General features: G+C 35.2%; 2 protein-coding genes across 2 annotated transcripts; one reads left to right on the forward strand and one right to left on the reverse strand.

Annotated features, from left to right (window-relative positions):
• Window positions 1-781: 781 nt before the first annotated feature.
• On the reverse strand, window positions 782-4696 carry lrit1a (leucine-rich repeat, immunoglobulin-like and transmembrane domains 1a). Its single transcript, XM_066693620.1, has 4 exons — window positions 4461-4696; window positions 3408-3874; window positions 2445-2750; window positions 782-2253 (listed from the first exon to the last, which is right to left on the reverse strand). The coding sequence occupies exons 1-4, from the start codon at window positions 4580-4582 to the stop codon at window positions 1196-1198; spliced, it is 1953 nt and encodes a 650-aa protein (XP_066549717.1). The 5' UTR covers window positions 4583-4696; the 3' UTR covers window positions 782-1195.
• Window positions 4697-9190: 4494 nt separating this feature from the next.
• On the forward strand, window positions 9191-13862 carry rgra (retinal G protein coupled receptor a). Its single transcript, XM_066693491.1, has 7 exons — window positions 9191-9438; window positions 9834-9990; window positions 10403-10524; window positions 11327-11480; window positions 12181-12298; window positions 12951-13064; window positions 13218-13862. The coding sequence occupies exons 1-7, from the start codon at window positions 9360-9362 to the stop codon at window positions 13359-13361; spliced, it is 888 nt and encodes a 295-aa protein (XP_066549588.1). The 5' UTR covers window positions 9191-9359; the 3' UTR covers window positions 13362-13862.
• The last annotated feature ends 8338 nt before the right edge of the window (window positions 13863-22200 follow it).

Genomic DNA, 22200 nt, shown 5'->3' on the forward strand with positions numbered 1-22200 from the left:
CAAATGATTGACACTCTTGTCTATGATCGACATTCTTCACAGACAGTGGTAATGTTTTGAGGCTTTCATTAAGTATACATGACCCATATTTGGCACATAGAGTATTGACTATTCATTTATTGCTCATTGCATGGATGTATAGTTTATAAAATAAAGTGAATGTCTAATTGTTTAAACTTTGTTTTTCACATCTGTTTTAATTTCTATGTGGAGTTAATAAGAACATCAAACATTCTTTAAAATATCTAATTCTAAAAAAATATAACAGGGTGTATGTATATGTGTATATATATATATATATATATATATATATATATATATATATATATATATATATATATATATATATATGTGTGTGTGTGTGTATGTACTTAAACAACAGCTACATATAAAAAGGATTATTACTATAAAGTTAAATAATCACATATATCTCTTAAGGAAAGGAAATACATGTATGCATATTGCAGTTTGTTTTATATTTAAAATCATAGGTTATGTAACCTGGCACATTAACTGACATAATACACAATTATACACATTAATATACAATGTACATTATTGAATTTCCCATTTTAATAAAATCCATGCCGCTTTTTGTACCAGTAAACCATCAAATACAACACATTTGAATCTGAAGAGTTTCTTGTCATGTTTTGGATTACTCTCAACCATATAATTCACTATTAACTCTCATAACCATGATAAATGGATACATGGAATTTAACTGGTTTAATAATGTCTACAAGAGTTTAAAAAAGAGTGTATAACAAATGGAACATGATACATTTTTCAAGGATTTATTTTTTTTACAGATTATGTACTGAAAAAGGTGAGGTTTACAATTAAGAAAAAAAGTTTCAGTATCTGAAACATTTCCCTTTTTAAAATTTCACTTGAAGCAATGTTCAATAAAGGGCCAAGGTTAGTATTCGAATTCCCAACAGCTCCTGTAATAGTCTCAAAGTCACTTGAATAGTCACTGCAAGAGTTAAAATGCATACCAAGACCATCACAAAAATAGCACCTTAAATAAGGGCAACATCTTCATTTATAAAGACATAAACCTGATATTCCCTTTTCTGTAGCCAAGCAGGCTGCCTTATCTGAGGTGCCCTCAGCATCTTGCAACACCCAAACGCTGAGAAGCACGGCACAGACATGTCACGTTTTCTGAAATCTTGGATGATGCAGATTGTCAGCAGAAGTACTCATTTGGCTGTCCTTCAATCTTAGCTGTGGCTTCTGAGTCTACACTTGATCTGGCTGAGAGGAGTCGGTTAGACTCTTCTGGATTGAGCCTGGTCAGGTATTCTCCCTCTAGACCCTTTGCTTTTGGCCCTGGGGACAGAGTTTCAAATGTGACATAAGAGTCTTGGATGTCTTTTGACTTTCTCCCAAGCAGTTTCTTGCAGCGCCTTTTCAGTGCCCCACAACAGACTATCAGTGTCAGGGGGACAGCAATTACACAGGCAACAGTGATTACAACAACATTAATGAGCTTTTGGGTTCCATTAGCGCTGGCGGCCTCATCTGTTGAGAAGATTACACACTGCTCTTTTTTGGGGATCAGTCCTTTGACGCACACGCAGGCAATGTACTTTGTCTTTGGCATCAGTCCCTCGATGGTGATCCTGTTCTTGCCCGGATCAACGTTAATTCTGCGCATTTCTCTCTCTCCAAAGATCGCATACAGGACACTAAACATGGTGGTGTTTTTAGCCGTGGGGGCCCTCCATGTCAGGGAGACAGTGTGGTCAGTGTCCCCGATCACTTTCACAGATCTAACCACACGTTCTGGCTCCTGCTGAAGTGAGGAGGTGTTCGCTGCTAAATTGCTGAGATTTGTTCTGTCCCCTTCCAGTAAGCCATTGCTGCTGAGTGGATTGGATGTTTGTCCATTTGTTCCACTGTCAGAGATGCTGTAATTTTCCAGTTCTGGATATTGTCCAGTATAACCCACCGGGTCAGCGTCTGGTGTTGGGGTAGTAGTTGTTGGAACGACATACCTAGCCACGAGTTTTTCCTGATATGCTGCCTTTCCCACTCCGTTTGGCTTTCTTCCTCTGGGTCTCTTTGGGTTACCAGTTTGATTGTCTGACTTGACAATGTCCGTTATAATGAGAGAAATGACAGCATCAGCGCTCCCTGCAAAATTTGTTGCTTTGCAAACATATTTTCCAGAGTCACGGTGGGAGACTGCAGGTACACTCAGTATGGACCAAGTGATTCCCTCTTTTGACACCTCCTGTTGAACTGAAAAGAAGAAACGACACCATGAAAACAATTGTATTTTTTCCACAAATACTATTACAAATCTTTTCAAATATTCATATAATTATCAGTGCTGTTCTCTATCATCATGTAATCTGGTGAACAGATGTTTATCAGCTATTAATCAAATGCTGAGTAGTCTTTCTAGCTAGGCCAAGGTTTTGTTGACTCACCTGTGCCATTCATTTGTTTCCCATCTGCTCGCCTCCACATGAGATCTGGAATTGGTACTCCAATGGTCCCACACCGGAGCAGGACGTTGTTCCCGACAGCACTCCGAACCCGAGCTACCGCAGTGTGAATGGTTGGCATCTGGCATTTCCTCAGCTCAGCATCGCTGAACAGTACACCAGAGAGACTCTCTGGGTCCGAGCACTTGAGCCTGGTATCGATGAAAGCGACTGCAGACGACGGAGACTTCAGAAACTGCACCAGGTCATACAGGCGGCAGTCACAAAGCCAAGGGTTGTCATGAAGACCTAGCATCAAAATTGAAATATAGAAACACTTTCAATAAATCAAATAAAAAGTGCATATACACATCTATAGCATTTTCCCTTTGAAAGCATTGTTTTAGAGTGACTGAACTGACATGACGTCACCGCATCATTATTATGCCGGGACTATTCTGAATATTTTCTGACCGGAAACTCCAGTAATGATTAACTTGACCACAATATTAGCCCCATCCCCCTCCCCACCAATCCAGGGTAGTTAAAGGAAAACTTTCTTTAAAAAAGCGGGGTGTGGGGGGGGGGGTTAAAGCCCCAGTAAGAGGATCTTCATCTTCCCACACACTCTCAGCTAGCTTGATTCTTCATAAGCTACTTACTGCATCCTGCCTGCTACAGTTAAGAATAGCCTGTTCTCCAGTGTCTGAAAAACCTTTAGTATGATATTGCTGTAAATTACAAAATGTTGTTATTATTATTATTATTATTATTATTATTATTATTATTATTATTATTATTATTATTATTATGCTACAGATTCCAATTTAAAACAGTCTACACATATTTAGTTGAATTTAATCCTATAGAAACAATCATTTTTGCGCTGTTTATTTAGATCTATACTCATACGATCACACCTATTTTAAACACAAATAATAATAATGAAATGGTGATGTTTCGTACCTAGAATCATTTTGGAATTCTCGATGTAGGCATCTTGAGTGGGTCTCACCGTCAGCCACGTCGCCATGACTTCTGAAGGTATGGTGGCCAGGTTGTTACTGGATAGATCCAGGTAGGTCAGGTTTTTGATGTACACCGTTGCCTCAGTCGGGACTGAAGTGATTTGATTGTTGTGCAAATCGAGTAGCCGCAGGCTGGGCATGTCAACAATGGCCTCCCAAGGAAAAGAAGTGAGGGCATTGCCATCTAGTCTGAGTTCATCAAGGCTGTACAACCCACGGAAACTGTCCATGTTCAGTGTGGATAAGGAGTTAAAGGACATCCAGAGAAACTCCAGGTTGGAGAGGTAATGAAAGGCTTCGCTGGGGATTCTCTTGATGGCCGTCTTCTCAATACGGAGCTTGGAGGTGTCGGTGGGGAAGTTGGCTGGAACCAGAGAGATCTCTGGGTCATTGCAAAGGACACTCCTAGATGAAGAGAGAAAGATGTGTCATATTCCTGGGTCTAAAGTATATTATAGCAGTATAGATACTACACAACCAATGATTGGATCAAACGAAAACCTGTACAATTACACCTTACAAAACAAATCATAATGCATGAGACACCTTACATAAAGATACTGTCTGTGAGAGCACTGTGCACACTTTATTTTGTATTATTATGCAATACACAGTATATACTACTTTCCTTTGTTAACACTTTTTCATGGAAATACATTCCCCCCCCCATCCTAAATCATTCATATTTTCACACCAGCCAAATTCAACAATTAACCAGGCATGTGAAGAATTTTTTGACTGAGATTATTTTATTTTCCCATTGCACTAAATTAGAGTGCACTAGATAGCACAGCAGACACACAAATGGAAAAGAGATTAAAGAGCATTCACGAGTTAATCCTTTAGTAAATAAACCAGAGGAGAAAAATTGAAAAAAACTAAATAATGATGTCTATGGACTGGCTAGATGTGACTGCTTTTGGTTTTCATTTTTCTTTAAACATATATACAAATATATTACAAGTAGGTCATATTTGTTTCTCCAACTTACCTTGCTTTAGATCCATCACTGAGGTTGTGATAAAAGCAGCTACACTGAGTTGGACAAGAACCCCAAACCAGAGGTAGACCCCCTAACACCAAACAGAAAACCCACTTAAAACTGAGAAACATTTTGCCTCCCAGTTATGCTAGACTACTGAAATAAAGAGAGTTTGCGGTCTCATTTAGTGGACCATCAGCCTCATCGCATTGTCTCTCTGCCTTGCTGTCCCATAGTGATCTGGCTGCTCTGAATCCCCAGATAAAAAGGATAGACAGGGATTAGGGAATGGACTAGAGTTATTTTCATTTAGATGCTTATTACTTCCTGGAATCCTATAGGTGGAGATGTTGCTTGCTTTAGATATGGTGCAAAACAGTTTTAAAAGGGTCACTTTTCTAACTGAACATGTATGATGATTTTAGACAATTGTGGTAGTTTTGGATACATGTTTCTTGATGGTACCAGTTGGTTTTTCATTTAATCTTTATTTCACATTCAATATAAGGTATACTTTTGAATTATTGATATTACAGACAATATAGTGTTTTGTATGAAATAATTTTCATATAGTGAATTTGTTCAGTGTTTTGATAATTACAATAATTGTATTTTTAATTTAAAATTATGAAATAAGATGTAATTACAGTATGGTGCATTTATTCACTGCAGTTTCATATTTTTTGTTCTAGGCCAAGCAGGTCTGTGGCAACAGTTTTTTTTTGTTTTTTTTGTTTCCAACTTTTCGAACCGAAGGGTAAAGTGAAGGCAAGTGAAAATACATTTGTTATACCACATTATTTGTGTTTAATTGCCTTTATTATTTAGACCACATTCTTGTGAGTTCATTTCAGGATGCAAATACGTTATACATGCTTTATAAATATCAGTCTTATAATACTAATAATATTAATAATAATGATGATAATGATAATAATAATAAACTTTGCTTTGAGTTATTTTACATAGAACTTCAGTATTTGTAGTAAGTATTGAAACGTTTTAAAAGGGGTTAATATATTAAATAAGGTATCTAAATTAATATAAATTATATAAATAAAAGATAAATTATCAATTCAATGTGTGTATGTTTTTTTAATATACATTTTATCTTTTAGTGAAAATCTAAATGTCCTGGATTAAACTGAAAATCAGTTTAGTTGTTTAAAAAATGTAAGGAATTACATGAACTAAAAATAGTTTAAACCTGTCAAAGAGGTTAACCACCTGAAATCCATTATTATATTGCAGGTTTGCACATGGCATAGAAAACGAGAGGACGTGGAGAGTATGTGTGTGTGCTCAACTGGCTGGGAGCTTCGGCATTGCATCTCTTGAGCTTAGCCTGAATTGCCCCATGCGTTATCAAAAACAACATTGAAGAAGGATGTGGAATTACAGAAAGTGATTTATTTGGTTAGTTGGTTAGTTATCAGAAATGTTTCTGAAGCTGGGAATGTGCTGGAACAGTGGTGGCATCAGACTCCCATCCCATAAAGCACTGGGAGAGAGGGATACTACGTTATTATAGTTGGCTGCACTCCCGGTGCTGATTAGTAATAATCTCTCCTATGATGTAACAGTTATAACAGTAGGTAACGTATATATTTCCGTATGCTAGTTTATTCTACACTTTTTTGCAAGTGCATCTTTGTTAATATAAACCACTTTTCTTTCAATATAAACTAGAACTCCTCAATATGTAAGCAGTTATATAAAGTATTCTGCAGTTTGTGTCTTCATTTTTAAGTCTTGGAGTCTAGTCATATACATTCCAAATGTAAAAATACACACATTAATCTGTAGGGCCTATAAATCCCGATGCACAGATTGTAAAATAGACTACCATATTTAGGTGTAAACCATGACAAAAACTAAGAATGCAATCTCTTTCTAATTCAGTTAATTTGCTTAACACACCATACTGAGTAAGACAAGTTCACTTTACAGAGGTTTTTAAAAACCTCTGACCTATTTACTGTTATTACATCGGAGTGGTTTTTCACTTGTTAAAACTTCTCACACTGATGCGTGTGGGCTTCTCACACTGAAGTAATCCCTTTAGTTGTCTTGATTGCATATTAACTAGCAAAGAGTACCAACTGAAATCTCTCCTAACCCCCTATGTTAATCACTTGAGAAAATAAAAAAGGGAAAATACAAATAATCATTATGAATGTATTTTACACTTTGAAGATCTTAACCAGTCTATATAATACTGAATGACATTAATCCCATCTACACAACAAAAATAATGCCGTTCTTTCAAGGTTTCATAATGGATTGAGACAGAGATTAACCTTTAACACAGAACATTTCCTGAACCCCTATATTTGGCGATCCATACAGATCGGCTATAAGAACGAGGGCAAAACCTTTACAGGAAAACGTAAGGGTACTGGGTCATACATTCACATTTTAGTTTAAAAGAAACATATCTGTTATTAGAAATACCGTTCATATTTCAGCTCCCAACATGTATTTATTTAGTGTTTGTTTGTTTTGATTAGGAGTGTTCAGTTCCTCGATTAGTATTCATGATTAATTAATGAAAAACACCCAATGATGAACTCAGGGTGATCAAAAGCAGAAGTATGTGACCATTATCTTTCTGTTCAAATCTACTTTGTCTGCATGTTGCTTATATGGTGTTGCTGTTCACTAAACCTGTTGTTTAAAACTGTTCTCTACCAGTTCTCCAAAACGATAATGTTAATACCTTGTTGGCCATCTAATCATTCTCCAAAATTAAGTTCAGTATAATACATCAAAGTAACCCCAAAATCCCGGCCTTCATTGCTTTTAAAATACTCTGTATCAAATTCCTGTTCATTTTCACTTTTTTTCTATTACTTAGAAGCATGCTTGAAAACTGGAGGAATTTGTAACCAACATATACTGTATTCATCAAGGTGAATTGTGTTGGTTTTGTGTCACTGACATTTTCCCTGAGCAGCCCTGCTGATAATTTTACGTCTGGGAGACTAGCAAAATATCTGAATAAGATAGATCTGGAAGAAACTTTACAACTAATTTAATTACCATCTTGGTGAGGTAAACAAAGACATGGGTGCAAGTTTAGTGAGCATTCTTCAGACTAGCACATAAACAGAATTGCATACCAGCTGATGATAGAGCAAAGCAAACATGCCGCAGCAATCCAGCAGCCAGATAAATAGCTTTTGTTTTCCCCCATTCAGTAGAATCTGTTAGAGGCCAAATCTGGATAAGGGGCATTGCCCATTCATTCATGGGAAATCTGTCCTGGAATTTGAGATTGAATTAATGGAAACACAAACATACACACAGTCCATTGTTTAAGAGACACACTGTTCTTGAAATGATTTTCACAAATTTCTTCTTAGTAGTACTTTATTATTTATTATTATTGCCAGATTATACCATAGGAAGGTCGATTCAGCCAATGAGACAAGTTCATATGGACACCAGTAATCTCCTCCATGAAGTTTGTGCTGTGTTGTTTGAGATAATTGCCATCAATCCCAACCCAACTGGCAGAATGGCAAAGATTTGGAGAGACTGTGGATACTTCGGATATTCTGTTGTGATTTGGGATTTGGAGGTTATTTAGTGGATAGAGGCTCTTTTCTGAGGTCAGTAATTAAGATATAAATCAACCAATTATAAGTCAAGAAGTCAAAGAAGAGGAAATCTGATTATTAGAAAAATTGTAATTCCATACATTTTTGCTATTTCAGCATGCTGCCTTCCGGAAAAAAGATTTAACTTGGGCATCACTAAAGTCACATGTTCAGGCAGCTGGCGATATTTGGCACCTTTCCTATTTCTGCATAATTTTAGTTTCATGTATTAAAGGATTTTAATTTGAATTCAATTAAATTGTCAAGAGCAGTTATCTAATAGTGTCAGTGCTCCCAGCATCAGCAAATCTAGGTGCCCTTATAATAATGAAATTACAGCCTAAAATATTAAAATGGAAAAGTGCTTCTCAGACTCATGTATATACAGGGGTTGGCAAAATAGGGTACAATACCATTCTATTAGGAATCATACAGGTGAAGTATGTGTTTGGTATTGTTTGGTCATATGACCGAGGGTTGCTTGAACACATTTCAGTGCCATTTTATAAGGTCTACAATCTTATAATCTATTACAGCTAGTGTTTTCTAAACAATGTAACCTTTGTTCTTTCTAAATCTGTGGTATGAAAAGCTTCCAATTAGAGATGTTGCAATGGTAAATTGTGCCCCAGTATACTCCTTCTTAGAAATGTATTCTGATTTATTCTGGCTTTACTATCCTCTAAACTGCTGGTGTCAAAGATTAGTAGTAGTAGTAGTAGTAGTAGTAGTACTAGTAGTAATATAACCAAGAATATAATATTGACCAGCTCAAATTATGTATATCAAAGCATCCATTTGTTATGAAATGCATTGTTGATAATGTATGTAGGTTCCATTGCATATATTACACTTAATAATGGACACATTTACATCTTGAGTTTAAAACCTTGTATCTTGTATTACTGTTCTCAATAAGATTAATCATAAAATATCTAATTGTATTAATTAAAACCTGGTATTGTGGCACATTTGTTGACAGAACTATCTTGATTATGTAGCTGTTATTCTCAGCTCGAGGTAGCCCTGAGACACAAAGGCTTTGTTGTGTGACTAATTGTGTAAATACGATTTATCAGAAAGGGGGAGCGAGAGGAGAGCTGCTGTATTCAGTAAGACATTCCTTTTGGGATTGAAGCAAAATGGGGAATAAAAAAGGCTTTACATAACTTGCATGCTTTTTCACATGAAAGGGGCCTTTAAAAGGAGTCTGCTTTGGATTCTGTCAGGACACAAGGAGCAAGAAGAAAGTGGGCTAGTGGGGTTGTGATTTTGTGTATGGTAGTGTTAACAACGCATCTTGAACATGGTCACTTCGTACACTTTACCGGAGGGATTCACTGATTTGGATGTGTTCGGATTAGGCACAGCTCTTCTTGTTGAGGGTAAGTGTGGACACATTGAATACATGATTTATTTGCCGGGTTATTTAATTTATAAAAGCATGATCAGCTTGTAACCCAGAGATGACATAATGCTACGCATACAAATACATCGTGATTAGGTTAGCAGCTCATCTGTCTTCTTTGTTCAAATGTTCTACACCGACTTTACATTTCATAATTCAGACAAATTAGGATTTCCTTTAATATTAGTATCTCATTTCATCATGGGTTATATAAAAGATTTATCTGTACATTACTCTTTAGTTTTATTAAATTAGTCCTTGTGAACTGTGTAAATTATAAGCTTATGTGTGTCATTTTATTTGTATAGTGTGGACACAGTAACGAGTTATGAAATGCATGTATAATTCAGTTTTCTGTTTTGTTCTTTAAAGGTCTCATGGGATTTCTTCTCAACGGACTTACAATTCTGTCTTTCTACAAAATAAAAGAATTAAGAACTCCCAGTAATTTTCTTGTTTTCAGCCTTGCTCTTGCCGATTTGGGGATTTGTATGAACGCTACCATTGCAGCGTTCTCCAGCTTTTTGAGGTACGTATGTATGGAGGCAGACCAATTCTTCATCAGCTTTTTGCTGTTGTAGAATATTGACTTTGAATGCACAAAAGTATAAAGTAAAAAGGATCCCTTGTTTGTAAGACACACAGCATCATGAACTTGTGATCTGAGTGTTATCTCAAATCATAACCTCAGGTGTCAGTGTGGATTTGACATTTTTATTTATGTCAACAATTATACACACACACACACACACACACACACACACATATATTACATTTTAAAACTTACAAATATATTTATCTACACACATACATTGCCTGCACTTATTTTCCTGCTGTTATTTTCCATGGGTGTTAAAGATAACATTTAAAGCAAAATTGCAGAAAAAATATTTGTTTGCATTCACCTTGGTTTGGTTGACCTGTTTACCAATTTTCAATAGATACTGGCCTTACGGCTCAGAAGGCTGCCAGACCCATGGTTTCCAAGGCTTTTTGACGGCTCTTGCCAGTATCACCTTAATGGCATCCATTGCCTGGGACAGATACCACCAGTACTGCACTAGTAAGTAGCATACCATGACAACTGCAGAAAACAAGAGACCATATCCAGGAAGTGTGAACTGACCGAATTTGAAAGCGTTCTTTAACACAGCCTTTCTTTATGCCTCTGATCTTTAGAGGCAGCTGAATCAAAAGAGGCCATCTGGCCCACTGCCTTTACCAGGGTCTTATAGCTGTGTGCGGACGTTGGCTCCCTGGCTTGTGTCACAGTGTGGCATGTGGTGAATAGCTGTCACCGTGGACTGCGAAAAAGCATTCAGGAGTTGCGTTATTAAATAAGTCTGCCCACAGGTGACAAATCCTACAGAGGATGTTGCATTCGTTTTCCAGCATGAGGATACAATATTAGGAATATGAACCTGAGACAAACATTTGACTTGGGTTCCTGTGCAAAGGCAAGCACAATACTAATCTAATATTATGTTGTTTGCATGTTTTATTACAAATAATTTCCAATACATTATTATTAATATGTGCAATACATAATGGAGTTAAAATACAGAGATTACCATTTTATATGTTTCTTAGTTTCAAATATTGCACTGTTATACATGGAGCATAACATGTACTCTAGGGAAACTATCTAAGTAATTCTCATATAATATGATAATAATATCATAGAGTTAAATTCCATCAGACTATGGTCTATAATTTAAAAGTAATACTTCTGACGTCTCAGACTATATAATTGAATTGCTGTCTTTCTTTCTTTATGTGCAATTTCTGTTAAAAGTGCAGTATAACGTACATGTAATCATTAATAAATATATATAAACATATATTTCCCTTTCATTAATTCCCAGGAACAAAGTTACAGTGGAGTACTTCAATTACTCTCGTTGTCTTCATGTGGTTATTTTCTGCGTTCTGGTCGGCCATGCCTCTGATGGGATGGGGTGAATATGACTACGAACCTCTGAGAACATGCTGCACATTGGACTACACCAAGGGAGACAGGTAACTGTTATACATGTCCAAATAATATGGCCCACCGTCAGTGTGTGACCCTGGCCTGATTGTGACTCCCCAGTCATGATGCAATTGCTATAGTAAAAGAGACCTGAACCCTTAAACTAATCTAAAACATGGGCTTGGGTTCAACTACATTTCTGGATATTTAGAGCTAAGAGCACTGACTCTCAGCAGAGGTTAGATATATATTTAAGTGCACTGTGTAAATGAAGGCCACTGTAAAGAGAATTGTTTCAAATGTCCTTTAAATTCAGAATATTTTTTCCAAGATAGCTATTTAATTAAGTATAGCTGAAAGTATAGCATTTGTGATCTACCCTTGTGCATTCACAAGTTTTTAAAGAGTGAATTGACAGTGTTTATTAAACAAGTTTAAACATCTCAAACTATCATCAGTATTGTTAAAAGAAGTCCTGTTTAAGAAAACACAGCAATATAGTAAATAAATATCAGTATGTCATGTTATTTAATATAATGACTCTCCTCTGTGGCAGGATCAGTCATAGGAAGAAGATATACTTGCAATGTGGATTTGTTTGCCTTACAAATATGTGCATTTATCTACAGGCAAGAGGATTCTTTCATAGTTTGCAGTGATCATCATTAATGACTACAGACTACAAAAGCTATATTATAAAAATCAATAACTACATTTAATGCCATTCTCTGTTTTTCCTTTTCACAGAAACTTTATCTCCTACTTGGTGCCCATGGCATTTTTCAACTTTGTAGTCCCATTTTTAATCATGTTTACATCTTATCAATCAGTGGAAAAGAAGTTCAAGAAAACTGGACAATTTAAGGTGAGGATTGTATGTTTTCCGTAGTCCATTATATAAGCTTTCTATGGTTCATTGGCCATATTCAGATCCTTTTACAGCCGACAACAAAGAGATATCTCAACAGTGCACTAATACACACTGACCTTTTTACTGACGCAGAGCCGTTGCATAACTTTTCACGGCTTTAACCCTGGAGATAAAGATGCCATTGCATTATATGTGACAATGTGAGGGTTTATTTCATCCGCCTTCATTGCCTTAAGTCTTGGAAATTAAACAAAAAAAAGAAAGTAATTTTGTATTTTGTTTAACCAGAGTTTGTAAGGCACATGATAAAACAGCATATCTATCTATCTATCTATTCTGTATATTATATCTTAGACCTCTGATATATGTTCACATACAAAAACTCTTGGAATGTTATATTTGTTTCTTAGTAATGTTTCTTTCCTTCTGCATAATTTCACATTTTGTCAGTTTTTATATTTCAATAATTGAATCACCCTTTACATTTTAAATATTAAATATTCAGAAAGACCTTCTTCACATAGCAGATGTTTTGTTTATATATATGAAAATAACTACATTATGCAAACATTATATATTATAGAGGATCCACAGAAATATATATTTGTAACTTTTATAATAACTTTTTTTTTCAATAATATTTCAGTTTAATACTGGTCTACCTGTGAAAACTCTGTTGATGTGCTGGGGTCCCTATTCAGTTCTCTGCGTGTATGCTGCTATTGAAAATGCCACAGCCGTGTCTCCTAAATTGAGAATGGTAAGAACATTAATCTAAGAAAGAAAGAAATCTCATTGGATAGATGTATTTCAACATTTTAATTTCATGATGGGCAATTCAGAGGTCCATAACAAGTTAAAGTGTTGAAACCCTTAAATAAAGTAACACTACGTGATATATTTTATTTTTTAGATTCCTGCTATTTTGGCAAAGACCTCACCAACCATCAATGCTTTCTTGTATGCCCTGGGAAATGAAAACTACAGAGGAGGGATCTGGCAGTTTCTCACTGGACAGAAAATTGAAGTGCCTCAACCTGATAACAAGACAAAATAAACACAATATTCATTAATAACCTTTTATGTCCTGGTGGTCCCTAAAAAGGGATGTAACAGGTATAGCCTTAACCAGAACATGAACACATTTTCAGCATTATATACATATATTTATATAATACTGCGTACATTGTATAATTTCAGAAGAGTTTAATCCTATATATAACTGGTCATTTCAGTTGGTTCCACATTGGAAAAATGTGCTGTGTATGAGCTGGAAAAGAAGTCGGAGAAGTCGGAGAAGTAAAGAAGTCGGAGAAGTAATGTCAATCTCAAAGCTATTGCAAGGACATTTTCTATTAGCGTTCATATTGACTTGGCTGTCTGTAGAAGTCAATATCAGTGCTAACAGTGAAATGGAGTCTGTGAACTTTCTTCACAAGAGGCCATTTGTTTTTTATAACATGTTGAGTTTGAGGTTTTATTGCTATATTAAACAACCATTAAGGTCCATATTCTTGCCATGGACTTCAAAATGTATCAAATAAATAGTTAAACAATGTTGGGTTGAAGATCTTTCCATTTAAAAATGTTTGAAAAATATATTTCAATATTGGAGTCTGTTCTGTCCCGTCAAATAGTGACACCTAACTACACCTAACATACAAATTAATCTTTTTTTTCTCTTTCATCCTGTGGAAATCTGTTTTTGTATTACAGTTTGTTTACAAAGAAAACAACTTGTACTTCTTTATATTTACATTTAGCCATTGTCTACTGATAATAACAGTAGAGCAATAAAAAAGGAAGGTATTTTTATAAAGCCTGTAACTTTTCAATTTTTGCTCTATCAATCATGAAGGTTTGAATCTTTTATTCCTGGAGACTTGGAAAAAAGGCCTTCTCTAATCCCACTTACTAGGCTGCTGTTCATGAAAGCAAACCCTGAAAGCATTCTTCAGGCAATGCAGACTCAAGGAGAATAGAAATCAGACATGCTTTAATTGGATATGTTGTCTGCTTGTCTTGTTCCAGTTGAAACTGACCGTAGCTCTATTAACCCGTCGCTGTATCATTTGTAACACTTGAGTCTCCAAACTTGTTTCCATCAAACAAAAGGATATTTCACAATGAACAATACAAGTGTATGTAGTTACAATCCTGATTGTAACTGTTGTCATTAACAATATAGTTTCCTGTTTTCATTGATACACGCTGGCAAATGAGCACTTCACTTTTGAAATCTTTCTTGTGTTCTTTTAATTACTTAACTTATCCATTCTTAAAAAAATAAAAAGAAGGCTTCAAATAAATATCAAATAGACTGAATTTTAGACCCAGACCAAATTAAAACATCAACCTATCCTCCAATCTTTTTAGAAATGCTAAGAAATGTAGAAACACATTCATTCTTTACAGTGGGTTTATGTTAGATAGAATCCTCAATCAAACAAAAATCTACCTTCATTTGAACAGCAATGTTTGATAGGTGAGTCTTGATCCAGCCTTAGTTATAGCAACCTAAACCAATATGTGAACATGTTCAAATAATCAAATTCCACCTTTCGGCTATTTTGGTTTGCTACTTTCACAAACTCGAGGGCTGACTGGGTTTGTTGGCTGACCTCCAACACTTAAAATTGATCTGTTGTAAAATCTCCTTTTATTTCTTAATATGTCTCCTCCTGCGGTCTCTTTCTTATTACATTATTACAATTATCTGCTTGATGACCTCACATTGTGGTCCATCAACCAGGTACGCTGCACTCTTTAAGAGCTACCTGTGCGTTTTCCAATCATGTGCAGAACGTCTCCAAACCCACAACACCTACACTACATTTGCCGTATGATCTCTTGATCTCGGTGTTCCTAGTTGTACCTTATATACTCTTACAGTAACTCCTACTACGCCTCTCAGAGTAACATTTCTTCTAGGTACACTTGCACACAGTTTTGAAGGAACTCGGCAGGTAGGTTGGCCCAAACATCTTGGAGAACTAACCACAGTTCTTCTGTGGATTTAGGCAGCCTCAGTTGCTTCTCTCTCTTCATGTAATCCTAGACAGACTCGATGATGTTGAGATCAGGGCTCTGTGGGGGCCATACCATCACTTCCAGGACTCCTTGTTCTTCTTTACGCTGAAGATAGTTCTTAATGACTGTCGCTGTATGTTTGTTTTCATTGTCATGCTGCAGAATAAATTTGGGGCCAATCAGATGCCTCCCTGATGGTATTGCATGATGGATAAGTATCTGCCTGTACTTTTCAGCATTGAGGAGACCATTCATTCTGACCAAATCCCCAACTCCATTTACAGAAATGCAGCCCCAGACTTGCAAGGAACCTCCACCATGTTTCACTGTTGCCTGCAGACACTCATTCGTGTTCCGCTCTCCAGCCCTTCAGCAAACAAACTGCCTTCTGCTACAGACAAATATTTCATATTTTGACTCATCAGTCCAGAGCACCTGCTGCCCAGTTCCTGTGTTTTTGTGCATAGTTGAGTCGCTTGGCCTTGTTGCCACGTCAGAGGTATGGCTTTTTGGCCGCAAGTCTTCCATGAAGGCTACTTCTGACCAGACTTCTCCGGACAGTAGATGGGTGTACCAGGGTCCCACTGTTTTCTGCCAATTCTGAGCTGATGGCACTGCTGGACATCTTCCGATAGCGAACGGAAGTAAGCATGATGAGTCTTTCATCTGCTGCAGTAAGTTTCCTTGGCCGACCACTGCTTCTTCAAAAGAGCTTGGACAGCACATCTGGAAACCCCTGTCTGTCTTGACATTTCTGCCTGGGAGAGACCTTGCTGATGCAGTATAACTACCTTGTGTCTTGTTGCTGTGCTCAGTCTTGCCATGGTGTATGACTTTTGACAGTAAACTGTCACCTTGTTAGCTGAGTTTGGCTGTTCCTCACCCAGTTTTATTCCTACACAGCTGTTTCTGTTTCAGTTAATGATTGTGTTTCAACCTACATATTGAATTGATGATCATTAGCACCTTTTTGGTATAATTGTTTAATCAGACACCTGACTATATGCCTACAAAATCCCTGACTGTGTGCAAGTGTACCTAGAAGAATTGATGCTGTTTTGAAGGCAAAGGGTGGTCACACCAAATATGGATTTGATTTGGATTTTTCTTCTGTTCACTTACTTTGCGTTTTGTTAATTGATAAATATAATCTATTAACATGTCTATTTTTGAAAGCATTCTTATTTTTCAGCATTTTTTCACACCGGCCTAAAACTTTTGCACAGTACTGTAAATACAAAAATTGTGAAATATTATACTAATCTGATTATTATATTAAACAGGAAGCTTTTTGTAAACTTTCAGCAGAAGTCAACATCAACTGTCAACGGCAATCTTGCACCTCAACTCCTCATCAGCAACAGTCAGAGATGTGAGTGCTGTATGTATTATCATTTAATATAGTCACTGTCTAAATTACACATTCGTACAAAAAAAATTCTAACTGTTGGCACGAAATATGGGTGTGTTAGAAAATCTATGCAAAACATTTTCTATAAAACACTTTGGGAGTTGGAGGCCATCTTAAGGGTTTTGTTTTATGGCCGTTGTTGTAAACCTTGTCGTTTTATTTTCCAATAGTCTAGAGATTATTCCAGAAAAGTGGAATTGTGGCCCCAGCCAGTCCGCCCCGACTTACTCCATCAATAACTGTTATAAATGCTCTAACAAAGCTGATGCCTGCTTTCTGTCGAGCTTTTTCTTCATTCAATACCTTTGTCTTACCTGCTGTGATATTTACTCTGATATAAATATCAATCTGATCAGTAATGTAAGTCATTCCATGATTTTGTATTTTGCTTTGCTTGGAAATATTAAGCTTCTTGTAAATACATAATCTTCCTGTAAAATCTTGGATGTGAAAGTGCTTTGTTTTAAATCCATTGTCTGTGGATTTTTAGCCTTGTACATATTCTATTTGAACTTTGTCTTACTTGTGATTTGTATGAGATGTTTTCAGTGCAATAATTGATTTACTTAGTCAATGACCACTTTCTCTTGTGTGTCAGTGGATCCAAAGAAGAGAAATGAAAATGAAACTGGAAAGTGAAATTTCAATTTTCCACTGTAAATTCTCAAGTAGAGCTTAATTTTCCTTCATTTTAGTTCTTCTTTGTACCTTGATGTCTTCTTGTCTGACAGATTGCTTTGACAGACTGTATTCTCTTCTTACAACATCAAGCATAAGAGCATAACACAACTAACTATCTTACGGATCATGTGTTTCACTGGTGTTGCCAAGCAGATTACTTGGAGACTTTCCTCTCTTAAGGGGGTTATACATTTATGTAACATTGACTAAATCTGAGTATAGTGATCCATACAAAAGTATGTTGTAGATGTTAGATTATGCAAGTGCATATACTTGCTTGAAGCCAAATTAAACATATACCACTTTGAGTAGGAACAATTAAATGGAAATGCCTCCTTCTTAATTGCTTGTCTATTTCACTTTTAGCCATTGGACTTAATTTCAGGAATAGTCTATCTAAGCTGTTTAGCTACAAGGTTATAATTCATTTAATAAGATGTCAACCCTCTTTATCTATTGATCGTAACTTAACATGAATTTAGAAGGCACCACAAATTAGAATAAAATGTATTGTAAGTACAGTCATTTTTTCAACATCAATGGAAGCTCATTCTAAAATCTTAATGTATAAGCTAATGCTGCAGTACAATCAATATAAAATTGTAACTTTTTGTTTTATTAAAGCAGACTTTAATCTGTACATTGTTATATAATTATTCTACAAAACATGCTAGACTGTTACCAAAGCAATTTAGAAGAGGAAAATTCTTAGTTTTAGTACTTTAGGAATATATATAGGTTAAAGTTAGGGAGAAATTGAGCTTTTTGAAAACAAAGCTTTGGAGAAGCTGATATTAATAACATCACATTTCTAGTCATCCAATATTAGGTTAATTTAATGAATAATAACTCTGTTTTTTGTGGTAAATAGATTAAATAGAGCTTGTTTAATTTTTTAGATGGAGAAAAATATATATAAAAATGTTTGCCAATGTTCCAAACATTCCTCCAAATGCATACCATTTTTTTATGATTTAGATGATGATGATGATGATGATGATGATGATGACGACGATAATGATGATGATGATGATTATTATTTAAATACTTTGCGTTTTGTTAATTGATAAATATAATCTATTAACATGTCTATTTTTGAAAGCATTCTTATTTTTCAGCATTTTTTCACACCGGCCTAAAACTTTTGCACAGTACTGTAAATACAAAAATTGTGAAATATTATACTAATCTGATTATTATATTAAACAGGAAGCTTTTTGTAAACTTTCAGCAGAAGTCAACATCAACTGTCAACGGCAATCTTGCACCTCAACTCCTCATCAGCAACAGTCAGAGATGTGAGTGCTGTATGTATTATCATTTAATATAGTCACTGTCTAAATTACACATTCGTACAAAAAAAATTCTAACTGTTGGCACGAAATATGGGTGTGTTAGAAAATCTATGCAAAACATTTTCTATAAAACACTTTGGGAGTTGGAGGCCATCTTAAGGGTTTTGTTTTATGGCCGTTGTTGTAAACCTTGTCGTTTTATTTTCCAATAGTCTAGAGATTATTCCAGAAAAGTGGAATTGTGGCCCCAGCCAGTCCGCCCCGACTTACTCCATCAATAACTGTTATAAATGCTCTAACAAAGCTGATGCCTGCTTTCTGTCGAGCTTTTTCTTCATTCAATACCTTTGTCTTACCTGCTGTGATATTTACTCTGATATAAATATCAATCTGATCAGTAATGTAAGTCATTCCATGATTTTGTATTTTGCTTTGCTTGGAAATATTAAGCTTCTTGTAAATACATAATCTTCCTGTAAAATCTTGGATGTGAAAGTGCTTTGTTTTAAATCCATTGTCTGTGGATTTTTAGCCTTGTACATATTCTATTTGAACTTTGTCTTACTTGTGATTTGTATGAGATGTTTTCAGTGCAATAATTGATTTACTTAGTCAATGACCACTTTCTCTTGTGTGTCAGTGGATCCAAAGAAGAGAAATGAAAATGAAACTGGAAAGTGAAATTTCAATTTTCCACTGTAAATTCTCAAGTAGAGCTTAATTTTCCTTCATTTTAGTTCTTCTTTGTACCTTGATGTCTTCTTGTCTGACAGATTGCTTTGACAGACTGTATTCTCTTCTTACAACATCAAGCATAAGAGCATAACACAACTAACTATCTTACGGATCATGTGTTTCACTGGTGTTGCCAAGCAGATTACTTGGAGACTTTCCTCTCTTAAGGGGGTTATACATTTATGTAACATTGACTAAATCTGAGTATAGTGATCCATACAAAAGTATGTTGTAGATGTTAGATTATGCAAGTGCATATACTTGCTTGAAGCCAAATTAAACATATACCACTTTGAGTAGGAACAGTTAAATGGAAATGCCTCCTTCTTAATTGCTTGTCTATTTCACTTTTAGCCATTGGACTTAATTTCAGGAATAGTCTATCTAAGCTGTTTAGCTACAAGGTTATAATTCATTTAATAAGATGTCAACCCTCTTTATCTATTGATCGTAACTTAACATGAATTTAGAAGGCACCACAAATTAGAATAAAATGTATTGTAAGTACAGTCATTTTTCCAACATCAATGGAAGCTCATTCTAAAATCTTAATGTATAAGCTAATGCTGCAGTACAATCAATATAAAATTGTAACTTTTTGTTTTATTAAAGCAGACTTTAATCTGTACATTGTTATATAATTATTCTACAAAACATGCTAGACTGTTACCAAAGCAATTTAGAAGAGGAAAATTCTTAGTTTTAGTACTTTAGGAATATATATAGGTTAAAGTTAGGGAGAAATTGAGCTTTTTGAAAACAAAGCTTTGGAGAAGCTGATATTAATAACATCACATTTCTAGTCATCCAATATTAGGTTAATTTAATGAATAATAACTCTGTTTTTTGTGGTAAATAGATTAAATAGAGCTTGTTTAATTTTTTAGATGGAGAAAAATATATATAAAAATGTTTGCCAATGTTCCAAACATTCCTCCAAATGCATACCATTTTTTTATGATTTAGATGATGATGATGATGATGATGATGATGACGACGATAATGATGATGATGATGATTATTATTTAAAACACAATACAAAAGCTCAGGCTGTGTCATGTCTCACTCTCTTAACTAAGTGATAATAATCTATTTTAGTAAATCCAGTTAAAGACTAGACACCTCCTGTGTGAGACAGCTGTGGGGGTTAACAAGTGTTCTGTTTTTAGTTTGGATTCAACTAAACCCTAAATACGCAACAACTTAACCAGATTTCAATTACAGAATGAAAGGGTAAGACTTCTAAACCATTAAGGAACTCTATGGAAACTTGAGAAATAAATCCTTCAATGGTTGCTGGCCTGTGTGAAGTGTGAAGTTTATTTTAAGGAAAATAGGTTATTAACACTAAATTAACAATAATTGAAATAAAACTCTAATCTTTAATTTTCTCATAAAGGAAGTGAATACATTGGAAATGATAATTCATATTTTCACAGTGATAGGCGTGGGTCACAGCAGACTGGACATATTCTCACACCTTCTCAAGTCACTAGTGTTTAGTTGTTGTTACTGTTTCTTCATAGTTTTATATTTGTACTATATTACCTTGTTATAGTGCTAAAATATATTTTCATATAATCGCATTTTGTTTATGAAAAGTGAATACTAAACTAAACTAGAACAAATATGCAAATATATTTTTTTGAAAAAATAATACCAATCATTCATGTTATTAATTGTTATAAGTGATGTTTTAGCACACCATTGCTTGTGTTTTTTTCATGGTAAAGCAATTTGCACCTTTTTGCCATACAGCCATGTATTGAACATTTCATTTTATTTGATCTATTTGTATATAGTTGCACTGTACATAATGTTACATAAGGGTCCAGGGATTTAATGTTACAACTCGTAACTTCTTGTTCAGACATTAATAAATTGCATTTTTTGTATTTAAATATTTCGTAACACTGTATTTACACCTCCAGCCCCCCACCTTTTGCAGTGTCCTCTTTATTGACAGTTCAGATATGGCAACCCTAGCTAGCTCTGGTTATCTCATCTCATTATCAGTGGAGCAGTACATTTAGCTAGTGGGTTAAAAGAGGTTTCTTAATGTACATTGTTAAAGATTAATTCCAGTGATTTTGGGGTGTTGTGTACCAATTCTGTCCAATCAGGCATTTTCTTCAGTTATTTTTGCATATTAAGGGAACCCTATTTTATTCACTCATACTATTCCATCTTGCACTGAGCAAATGCTCAGGGATGTATCTGTATTGAAACAGTTTTGGGGGTGAAGTGAGTGGAGAAGTTGTCTATATTGTCTATTGTGTAAATGGCAATAAAGTATCACGGTTGTCTATTGTGTTAATGTCAATTTTAACATATTTTCGTCACTAGCAAATGGTAACAAATATGGTGGTACATTTGTGCTGTATTTTAATTAATTGCCCAGCTTTTCCTTGTAATGTGCTTCAATCTTAGCTTACAAACTGAGATTTGAAAAGCCATTTTGCAATAATAATATACATAATGACATAAAACCTATGTAGTGCCATTAAAAATAAAATGCTTTGAAATACATATATATATATGTCTGTGCTGTCAGTCAAATGAATGCAATGACATGCAGCTTCCAATTGTCTAGAAATCATTTGTTAGTCCTGTCTAGTGTATAATTCTGACAGTTCCAGGTTTGGTCAGTTTCACACCTAGTCCTCCAGCTTATTGGAGGTGGCAGTCGGTCAAGGACACAAAATAGGAGAGTTAATGTGATGAGATTAATCTGTGAATGTGTT

Source organism: Amia ocellicauda, chromosome 20, assembly GCF_036373705.1.
Source record: "Amia ocellicauda isolate fAmiCal2 chromosome 20, fAmiCal2.hap1, whole genome shotgun sequence".
NCBI lineage: Eukaryota > Metazoa > Chordata > Actinopteri > Amiiformes > Amiidae > Amia > Amia ocellicauda.